Source organism: Macrobrachium nipponense, chromosome 36, assembly GCF_015104395.2.
Source record: "Macrobrachium nipponense isolate FS-2020 chromosome 36, ASM1510439v2, whole genome shotgun sequence".
In the NCBI taxonomy this organism is placed as follows: Eukaryota; Metazoa; Arthropoda; class Malacostraca; order Decapoda; family Palaemonidae; genus Macrobrachium; species Macrobrachium nipponense.
The window spans coordinates 59,463,082-59,475,320 of NC_087220.1; the positions used below are offsets into that span (position 1 = coordinate 59,463,082).

The following is a 12,239-nucleotide window of genomic DNA, read 5'->3' on the forward strand; positions in this document are numbered from 1 at the left end:
GCTATTTCTAAGTCCTGCGAATCCTCTTCTCCTAGGGAATTCGCTAACGCTCCCAAAGACCAATCCAAGAAATTGAAGACTTCGAAAGTCCTAAAAATCCCTTTAAATAGATGGTCAAATTCCGAAGACGTCCACCAGACCTTGGCCGACTGTAATGCCTGTCTGCGAGAGCTGTCTACTATACTGGAGAAGTCCCCCTGGGAGGAGGCAGGTACTCCCAGGCCTAGACTTTCTCCAGTAGCGTACCATACTCCTGATTTAGAAGCTAACTTAGCTGGAGGAAAAACAAAAGAGTATTTTCCCGCTTCTTTCTTCTCCTTCATCCAGTCATTCACCCGTTGAAGGGCCTTCTTCGCTGAAATTGACATCGTCATTTTCAGGAAAGAGGACTTCTTTGGAGTCCTAGTCTTGGAAAACTGTGATAAGGGGGATAACGGAGCTGTCGGTTTAAATTCCCCCTCAAAAACAGCAATAAGACGTGAAGTCAGAACCTTATAATCTGACGAAGGTTCCGTAATCTTTTCTTCAATTACTTCCAACTCTTCTTCTGCTGAAGAAATGTCTTGTAAGTCGTCGTCGAATTGACGTTTCGTTGACGGACTAGCGTCCTGCCGCCTGCGTCCTGCGGCTACCGAGGCGTCGGCGTCCTGCCGCCTCTCGATGTCCTGCCGCCTGCGTCCTGCGGCTACCGAGGCGTCGGCGTCCTGCCGCCTCTCGATGTCCTGCCGCCTGCGTCCTGCGTCCATCGTAGAAACGCCTGCTTCCTGTCGCCTGCGTCCTGCGTCCTGACGTTTGCGTCCTGCTTCTTCGGAAACTGTTTTCCTCCTAGCGTCAGTTCGCCCTGCGTCCTCGGCGAACGCGTCCTTGTCTTCCTTTTAGAAGACTTAATGGGAAGGAAATCGTCCTTACGCCTCGAAGATGGTTGTTCAGAAGCATCCCAAGACTTCACCAGTACCGCCAACTTGGACTGCATTTCCCGTAAGAAATGCTTCGTACCATCCTCCTGCATGGTAGACGACGAAGGATGAGGATTGCGAGCTGGACTGCGACCTAAAGGAGAGCGATCCTGTACTCTACCCGACGGAGAAATACGAGGGGAGGATACATAAGAAGATGGAGGCGATTCTCCCATGGAAATACCATGCCGAGAAGGACGTATCTCACCAGTGCGTCCTGCGTCCTCTCTAGTACGAGAAAACCTTTTCCTCTTGATCGCACTGCGTCCCCGTCTTCCGAGGATGACAACACCTCAGGACTACTCCAAGCCTCACTGTCTTGCGCCTGTCTCTCGAGAGCCGTTGACGTCCTGAACGTCCTCTTGAGCGGCCGAGAAACCACTGCATACCGACGTTCCCGCTCGGAAGTCGAACCTTCCGAGGACGCACACTTCCCAGTTACGCCTTTTCTGCGGCGAACTGCAACAGCCTGGGAACTTGCAACAGGACTGTTCGAAGGGACGCCTGACCGTGACAAAACCTCTCTCGCCTCCCTTCGACTGTCGACATGCCTTCTCCCTTGGGTCTGGGAGCTTGACAGAGGTCTAGGTCTAGGAGCACGAGAGAGACGATCAGACGCCCCCTCCACTACACTTTCACTGACATCGAAAGCACTAACTTTGTCTGTAAGTCGCTGTATCTGGTCGCCCATGGACGCAAGGGCAGCGAACACTTTCACAATATTTGTTTCGTTCGTCTCCTCCGATACAGCAGCGGGCGCAGGAGATACCTGGGGAGAAGGAACTACCAATTCTACATTAGAAGGAGCTGGAGAGGAAATACAATCACTCCTTTTACTCGAAGAATTTGACTTCTCACTACGAGAAACAGATCTCCTTACACGATCTTTCTCAAGTCTCTCAACATATTTCATAAAGACCTTCCATTCCTTCTCTGATAAATTCTCACATTCAATGCATCTATTTTCCCAAGTACACACATTCTCCCTACACTTCTTACAAACGGTATGAGGGTCGACCGAAGCCTTCGGCAATCTTACCTTACACCCCTCTTTTACACACACACTAAACATACTTCCAGAGTCAGACATCTTAAAGAACAATCCAAAGCGAATGCCAAGCTAACGTTTCCGAGTACAATACCAAAATCCAAGATCAGTCAGCAACGAGAATGAAAATTCTAGCAGGGAACCACCAACAATGTTGCCGGTTCGGCTGGCAGAGAAAATCTGGCCCAATTGGGAACGGTTCCTAGCGCTAGCGCCACGGTAACGGGGTGGTGGTTGCCTGAACTACTAATAGGTTACTAGCGATTGCCGCGAGTTTTGAAAATTTCTGCCAGGTGGAACAGAGAATATAGCTATATATATACCTGCCAGGTAAGTGTCATACATTAAACTACGATTTTTGATAGAAGAAGAAGCGTGCACTAGATAATTATTTAAATAAATAGTTAAACGGCAGTATAAGGTCATGAACTGCATAATTTTTTTTACATATTCATGATTATTAATTTGAAAATATTCGTTGTTGAAAAAGTATCTAGATTCCTGACTCAAATATCAACAGTTCTGCTTGTGAACAGTACCTACGGCGTTCTTCGCGCTCTTCAATTGTTTATCAGTGTTGCCAATTGGTGTGTTTACCCTCCAAACTGGGTATAAGACTTACACAAAACCAGGGAAATAAGTGAAATTAGCGTATCTATTTGTAGTATATATACATATTAGAGCAATTTTATCATTATTGCATTACTATGACAACTAGAATTCATGGAAAGTTTGTAAATGCATCGGCGTATGTGTGAAGCTCCACTAGATTGGCAATGATGAGTCATTTTGCCGTCGTCTGCTCGTATGTACTTCAGAAGTATCTGTAATTTTTCAGGGTTAATTTGGTTGCAAAAAAGGAATAATAGACATGAATTAAATAAACATTTTGAAGTAACAAAGTAAAGTTAAACTAAATAATGAGTAAAGTAAACAATCGAGGGAATAAAGCTATGCACCTCATAAACCGCGTACTTGTGTGCCCGTAACTGTGTTTGTGGAGTGAGCGCATAGGAACCAGGAACCGCAACGTAGTTCAAGTGCAATTTGGAGTGAATTAAGACCAAAATGTGTATAATTACAATCAAATAAGCACTGTGGAGTTTCAGTTGTGATGTCAGTAAGGATAAAACCACCGATTACGAGGTAAAAGAGAATTTCAGTTTAAAACCATGACCCCAGGAATAAGAAGTTTCATACTTTCACTAATACAGGCAACAAAATGTTGTTTTATTGTGCTGATTACAACTGCAATCTTGAGTAAGATCAATAAATGTTACATATATAAGCTAACATTGTTCAAATTTGTGCTGGGAAGGCTGGGGAAGATGGTGGCTTGGCTGTGGTTACGAACGACACCTCACGCGGTTGCTGCCATATTGGATTTCAAAACTGCCTTGGAAACATATTTCATGAAGAGTTCACATGCTTATTTTAGTTTGTATGGGGCTTTCATATATCACATTATGTTGACAAAACTTCAATCTTTTGATTGGTATGCTCAAAGATGTAATTGTATTCTTATTTCGCCAATTAAATATCGAGTGAATAAGGCTGAACCACGTGATGACTATGGCTCCACTGCGGTGTTTCCCCCTATACTGTAAAATATAGTAATCAATACTAAGTTGCAGAATGAAGAAAACATTATGAACCTCATGAAATTATACTGAGAAGCTAAAAGATGCCCTTGGACATTATAAATACAAAATTACTCTTGGAGCTATCATATGACCACCACCATTACACATCAGAAATAAAATAACAGGGTCAAGTGACGCTGCAAATATTCTTCAGTACTGTCTATAGTGTGCCAAACAAGGAACTCTGTAAGTGGTACCCCTAAAATACATAGTTTGCTCACACACTACTCTAAAAATTATATTACTATCTGGTCTCTATAGTTATTAGTCTCCAACTAATAATTAGGAATGAAAAGGATAAAGTGTACAGTAACTAAAACTGAATTTAGTAAAACTGAAATTTAAAAAATACTATGACAAATCAATTACGACAGATGAATGATACTCTAAAAAATACATAGTAATCAATGTCTGGTCTCTCTAGCTGTCAATCTTCATATAACAATTACTACCATACAGAATGAAAAATACAATGTCCAACAACTAAAACTAAATTTGGTGAAACTGAAATTAAAATAATATGACAAACCAAGGACACATTGCTTACCTCAACAGTACGCTCAGGTCCCCAGTGTTTACCATCCAGCATGGGACTTGAACTTGATGAGCGACCCTCCGAAGGCGCAGCGGTAATACCCTGTTTACAGAAAACCAAAATTTAAAAGGGCTAATATACCATTAAGTACATATATACCAAGGCAACATATTATTACTTGGTCAGTATACCAGTAACTATATACATATAAGAACCACATTATTACTCAAGTCAGGACCCCATTTTTTATAAGAAGTGCTGTGCAGTTATATACACACTTGTCAATTTTAGACTTATAAATGCAAATGAGATATGATAATTCCCCTCTGATATTCACATACAAGGATCTTTTTAGAGTTAAAATTCTGCACTTGAGTCTACATGAACAAATTTTCTAATATGTATGTATGTTTAGACTAAGTTAAATGGTAAATCATGAATCTAAATAGCAAAACTAATGCAACGCAGGAAGCTTCTTCAGATAAGCATATGGTAATACTCTAGGATATTATATTACATTTATCTCCCTAACTTACTACAACAGAGCTAATATAAATATTATAATTCTAGATTTTTTTTAGATAAAAGTACCCCAGACTAATGACACAATAAAAAACATTCTTATAGTACCTTTTAGAACTAATGGACTTCTGAAAACATAAGAGGCCCATGAGAAATACATCAACTCGAGAGAAACTGTCACTTTCACATGAACACTTACCTACTAAGAACTTCCGTGAATACTTTAAAAGAAATCTATAAATGGAAAAACTTCATTTGTACAGATCTAGCAACTGGAACGAAACCTTAGAATGATAAGAAGCCAAGAATGAACAACCATCACCACTGGCTAAGTATCATAAAAGCATGCAGTGTGTCATGCAGTCAGTCACTCAATATACAACATTAAAGAAATGGATTTTGTATAAAGTTTCCACAACAGAGAAAGGGGTAAGTTCCTGTTGCAACCATTTTATACTGTACCTAAGCTTGCAAACTTGAATCTAATTCCTATATCAGGAAAAATTCCCTAGTCAGAATTTTGTAATGCCCTCCTAACAATGTTTAAGAAAGATCTTGAAAGGGACGAAATTTGTGAGGATTTCTCCAGAATGCAAAATTTAAAGAATCTTTTTTTGTTTGGTTCAATTATACAAATAATTTACAATACATGGAAGTGAATAAAATATATTTATATTCTTCCCAAACAAGAATCCTCAAGTTAAATATCTTGAGAGAAGCTTTAACTCTCTTTTGCATAATCCATTATACAAGGCCCTATGCAAAAGACACAGAGTGAGCTTTGGAATATAACTAAATATCAACACTTACACAATCATTCAATTTTTCGTCAACTGCTTATATTTTAAGACAGATTCATCTATGTATTAAAAAAAAGAGGACTAGTATGCAGTACAATACATACTTCTAAAACAATAATATACACAATACAAAATATAGAGCAATACGGAACTACAAACCATTCTGTACGCAAACAAATATGGTACTTGTGAAATACTTAAACAAAAAAACAAAAACAAAAAAACACTCTCATACTATCTTTCCTTAGGAGTTGAAAATCATCCATGTGACTGAATAACCATTGAATTCAGTTAATTCTAAGTTTACAATACAATAACAAAAATATAGACAGCAGCTTTACACTTAGGAAAACTACTCATGAAGAAATATTTGTATCATTTTACAGGAGAGCATTTTGTGCAACATTTGGAGATAAAGAAACACCACAGTATAAATGAGTTTGCTTTTTAAACACTAATTTATATTGAAACATTTTGAAGGCTCTAGAGACTGAATTAGAGAACCAATGACAAGATAACCTCACTGAGAAATGAAAAAAAGAAATTTGCTTGTGTAAATTTGTCAGAAGGTTAGTTGGGAGAAAGGAAAATACAAAGCAGTGGAACATTGGTCAGGATCAACAATGAAAAAAAATTGAGTAGATATAAACTTGGAAGTAATCTAAACAAAACTGTGAAAGACTAAGTCTATAAACCTTAATGATAAACGAATCTATTTTGAGTACGTAGCGAGATATATGAGCATATGTTTTGACAATTCAGTATAAGGTGGATGAAGAAAGAACAGGACTACTGAAAATATTTAAATGTTTTTTCGAGGTCTTAACTCGTCTCTAGGCTTAAGTCCGTGTCTGCATATATTTGTCGTGAGACTTTCCAGTTCTTCAACGTTTTGTTACTTTTGCAATTTTCCATCTCTTGCCTTTTTAGTACTTTATGTAGTTCAGTTAAATACTGCCTTGAATGAAATCAATACTATTTCTTACAGGGTGTCACTTGAAATCCCATCTGAAGACTGCAGTGTGAAAATTATACGGTTATCAATCTACAATTAGTACTTTCTCCCAGGAAAAAAGATTAAAGAATAGAAATTACATACATAAGATTTTTCTACTTGTACAAGTGAAACCAGACTACAGTATACTGTGGGTAAGCCTAAGCCCAATATTGACCTATACTCACTAGTGAGCACCAACTTTTGAACCAAAAAAAATTTTAAAATCTACAACAGCACCAGCAACAGCCCTTATAAAATGCAAGGATGACATCACTAGGTATTGCAATGTCAGCGAGGGTTTTGCAATAGCCTTTAGTCAGCAGTGAGATGCATCATTTATCAGTTTATCGGTGTGGAAATATAGTCAATATATACCTCGTCTTCCATTTTGTTAATATGAACGTCAATACAGTTAGTGAAGGAGACTACTAATGTCAGTCTTAGTACAGGAACTCTGAGGAGACACAAACAAGCACTTGGTATACAATCTTTCAGAAATATCTGACATACGTAATGAGAAATAATTGCCAATTGGTAATTGCTTTAAAGAAAAGTAATAATTGCTGTGAGCCTGACTAGATGACTTTCACAGGAAAAACACAATCTGGATTTCCGGGCGAGTTCTCTAAATATATACAAGGGTGACTGAGGGAATCAATTTGAAAATGAATTTCAAAATGTATTACTTTACATGGAGATAGGAATGATGGGAAAAACATAGTATGTATGAGGGAGAAAATATAGAAATTTTAAACATTAATGAACTACGTATAACCTAAAAGTTTAAAAGGAAAGGTATTGATATTCTATGGCAGTCACTTAACTATTTAGTTCTTTAAGGAAAGAACCACCCATGATTGTTAAGGTAGAATCTATACGTAGTCCAAAATTAAATAGTAACGAAAGGTATCTGACAGATACAATAACAATGAACTATGTAGTAAAGTTAATTATTCATACTGGGAAATAACTAAGATTAACAGGAACTTGATACCCAAGCATTGTTAGCTGGCTGACTTCATTCCTGCAATGTACTTCCAAGCTCATTACAGAATAATCTTGGCAACCTAGCAGTTAAAGCTCAATGTCCTACACTTGCTACTCGACTGTTGCAAAAGAAGCACATACTTGAAGTTCTACATTCGTAAATTTGCAGTCATAGCAAAAAATAGCTTTATATCCTGTATAGTAACTTGTAAAATAAGGACCTCAACACTACATCAACACCCCTAATGTGGCTCCCTTACATGAATACTGATTACTCATTCTTAAAATATCCCCAGTGTTTAGTTTTTATGTTTATAAGAGGCAAAACCTTACTTCAAAATTGCTTTGATTTTCCAGAAATGTCTTCAACCAAATCATCCACATTACCATCAGAGCCACTAAGGGAATCTGACGTAGTTAATATCTGTGGAAATCTTGAGATATCTAATTCCAAGTTCGCTCCATATAAGAGTGAAGCTCTGATGAATTAACCAATTTAATATTGCAAAATAAGGGTGAACAAAGTGAAGGCTGTTTAGACAAACTATAAAGTAAGAGGCTCATGGCTACTCAAATGATCCTCCTCGAGATACACTGTACCATCTTCATATATTTCTAGAATGAAATTTATTTTTTTGTAGATACAAGAGGATTTTATTTTGCAATTTTTGTCAAAGGTTTAATGGAACATCTCATTGCTGAGATTAACTATAAATTATTTGCACTGGTGTTCCTCAGAACTCTGATCTATATTTTTTTTTACTTCCTTTTCAAATTGACCTTTGCCATGCTTTATCTCCTATTCATGGTTTTGACAGTGATTCAACTTCCAAATTCTATACTTATTTCTTATTTTTTTGTGCACCAGGCCTGATCTAGAACAAATCATAGTTACCTGAACAAATGGGTTTTTCACACAAGATGTAACTTAGGACTTACAACCAACAAAGAATTTGCTCTATATTACTCACCAACAGCATAATCAATTTTGGATAATATGATATCAGCTCAAACTGCAAATAAATTCTTATGTTCCATAAGAGTCTACATTTGTCCATGAATGTATGAGTGACAAATGAAATCCTGGTATCCTTTCAATGCCCATGAATCAGTTGAGACAAGTTAGTGAGGCAAGCAACAATCAAGGACAGAATCAGCCACCTGAAGTATCCACACCCACTCAAAAATGAATTATGACAACCTCTCAGATGTAAAACTGAACACCAACAGAATTAAAATTACAGTTGGTTTTCTGACCAAAATAATGACTAAAATCACACCTGAATTATGATGTCAGACATTCATTACCTCAAATTAAACCTTGAGCAGTCTACAGTGTCCTATCTATCTGGAAAAAGTCAAGTATTTGTCATAAATCAATACCACTCGAGTCTTGCATAATCCCATCACTTATACAACTTAGAACCCATGTTACCTGGATCTCTAACATTAGACTACCTTTGTATATGTATGTAAATATTTCTATTCAGTCACAGAAACATGCATGCAATATATGAAATGCATTGCAGTACTGCATTCCTCAATTTCACAATGCAGTAGGCTGGCAATCTACATCACAGGAATAGTTTATGTTAACTGTGACACTACCAAAGAGTTGTAAGATACTTGTTACTGACATTCTTGGACTACAACACCAACCTAAGGGAAGCAAAATTAAAGTAACAACATAACCATTTACGCATACCTAGGTATAGTGCTTGTAATGTACAGTGCTAGAGAGTAACAGGCCTAATCACTGTTGGAAAGAGTTACCACTACCTACATACAGGTACTGTATTTGACTGTACAGGCAGTCCCCGGGTTATGACGGGTTTGGCTTACGACGTTCAGAGGTTACAATGCTTTTCAATTATATTTGTTGGAAATTATTTCCAGGTTTACGATGCATGGTCCAGGGTTACGTCGCCTACAACGCTGATCTGGCAGAAGAAATATGACACCAAAAATGCAAAATAATTAATATTTGAAGTTTTTTATGAATAATGCAATAAGAATGCAGTTTACATAGTTCTGAATGCACCCAAAGCATTAAAAGTAAGGTTTTCTTAGGATTTTTTACCATGTTCCAGCTTACAACGATTTTCGGCTTACAACGTGTCTCAAGAACACAATCCTGTAGTAACCGGGGGACTGCCTGTATTTATAACAGCTAAAGTAAATTTAAAAACAAGACTGTCTACCTCAGTAACAAAAATAAAAAAAAAATGTCCAAATGCTACTCTCATCATGCAAAGTGTAAGCATGCCCTTGTAAATTATATAAACACATTAGTTTCCAATGTCTGATCCTAAAAATTATAATAAAAAAATATTCAATAAACAATTCTCTATGAGTTTATCCTTTCAAAACAATTTTTACATTTTGTCTCAATCTTATCAAAGCATTATTAATATTAATGCTGTGAATGGATATCACAAATGATGCCACAGAATTCATACATCAAAGGGAAATTTACAAGGAAGCATCACTTGGGCCTAGCACACTTGCAACAATCAGAGACACGGCAAACTAGCAGCCTCTAAGTTCTACAACGCAGTCAAAGCAGAACTATGGAAATACTTCTACAAGAGCTACAAGAGAGGGTTTCCAGGAAAACCTTACTACCTGTGTGACTGTCATATTTGATTTAGTAGAGGTAGAGAGAGAAGAAACGGTGACTGAAACGGTAGTGGTCGCTGTAACGACAGAAGTTACGGCTGCTTTGTCGGTTGTGGTTGTGGTAGTTATAGATGGCGCGTGATTACTTTCTAAGGTTAGACTGGAATGAGAAACTAAAGTAGTTTGTCTGTATGTATCACTAACAGGGGAAGGATCTGTAGTTACACTTTCAAATCCTCTTGGTGGAGGATGCGCATTGACAAATTCGTCTTCACTGGAAGTCAAGCGACCTGGTAAGTATAGAGGCTTACTTTCACTCTTGCTAGCTAAAGAAGAAGTGTCCTCGCGTCCTAAATGATCACCACTACTAGGCCTAGTAGGCTGATTAAGTTCTACGCGTTCGGGTGGGATCAGATGCTCCTGGGCCAAGTAAACTGAATCAGGGATAATCTCACTGTACTGCCTCTCGAAATGGGGAGTTATTATCTTAGAAGTCTCGTCAAAGGACCTAGAAGACGCTATGGAACGTTTTTGAACGACACTTTCAACATCGGTAATATGAGCTACCACCAATCTCGCACTGGGTGGGTTGAGGTCGTCAGATAGTACGTCACTCACGGAATGTCGATCAGAATCACACTCGACGAACAGAGAGCTACTTCTCTCGGCACTGGAGTCTGAAGATTCACTTTGCTGTTCACTTTTACCTTTGGACTCTGCAAACCTAACTAATCTCAAAGAAGATTGCCGCTGAAGGTTCGAAGAAGCACCGCTAGAAAGTTCTATGGTATCTTGAGTTTGATTGATACACTCCTCTACACCAGGTAAATTATTCCCTACACGATTATTTGGTAAATATTGGTTAGTAAAACAAAGCTCATGAGTTCCAGTTAATATATGAAGGTTAGTAATATTTTCAGGATTAGTATACGGAAAAGTACCACCACCCCCAGGGGGCCTGCCAGAAGAACTTACACCTTCGCCTTGGAGTACTCCTAAAACCTCGTGGTCTTCCGCCTCAGCCTCTAGGCCTACTTTGGAGGTGAAGTGCGCTGGGGCTTCCGAGACGTTCTTGAAGGTGATAGTAAAAGGTCCCTCTTCACTGTCATCAACAAGCTTCCTCTCTGGTGGCTCTTCACTACCACCGACATGGACCGAAGACACTGGGGATGATTCTTCGTGGTGTGACTCAGCTAGAGTGTCACTAAGGGCGTGCTTGATGTTGATGACAGTACGTCCAGCACTCTCGTTTTCCAAGTGCTGACCCTGTGGTAGGCTGGTGACTGACCCTAATAAATCTTCCTGGCTCGGGTCACGTGACCTTATATCTTTAGTGATGAAGGATGGGGCAGTTATGGAACGAGTTAAGTCACTGCTGTACCCTATTCCACCTTCATCCTCCGAGCTGTCTCCTCGAGGTACATAAGGGGACCTGTTGGATAAAGAGGAATTTAAGAATACTTTGAAAATGTCGTAGATTGACACAAAGTGGAGCTGATGCAGCAAAATTTAAGTTGAAATTATGTCAGAGGGGAACAATTACAAAGTATTTTTAATTGTTTTATTATATCAGTGGATTTATATACATGATTTTACAAGGAGTGAAAATGGCAAGAGCATCATAATAAGTCTTTCTTCATGACAAAAAAGTTTTCTGGAGCAACAAGCTAAACACCTAAACATGCTCTGGAATCATGCAAAGTGAATCAATGCAATGTTTCTAAGCTCAGAAAATATCTGACAACCTTAAAACTGCTATAGTAATTCATTTAGAATCACTATTTCACTTCACTGCCCCAAACCTCTACAAATAAACTTTACAGTGTTTTTTCAATCACAGTTTAAGAAGGAAAGACAAAAAGTTAGATTAAACTATGATCTGTATACCTGTAGCCATCCACTACATGCATAAATCAAGCACACAAAGAGAGGAATGTCATTTCAAATCAACCTATCAAAAAAATAAAATAAATAAAAGTCCCCTTCAGCAATGTAAAGCCATAGACAATACAGGTGTCAGCAAAGAAGAGATTACAACCTCCACCTAACACAGTTTCTCAAATTCCGTATCTAATTCGTCACAGCTGCTGCATTACAAAATACTTGTCACTTTACCATCCACCTAATTTCAT

The 12,239-nt window shown here is 38.2% G+C and overlaps 1 protein-coding gene across 1 annotated transcript in view; it reads right to left on the reverse strand.

Moving 5' to 3' along the window:
• LOC135203464 (multiple PDZ domain protein-like) overlaps positions 1–12,239 on the reverse strand; it is a 658,890-nt gene that overhangs the window by 182,456 nt on the left and 464,195 nt on the right. Inside the window, 2 exon segments of the mRNA XM_064233189.1 lie at positions 4,195–4,284; positions 11,083–11,539. Of these exon segments, the coding sequence (XP_064089259.1) occupies positions 4,195–4,284; positions 11,083–11,539 (547 nt within the window).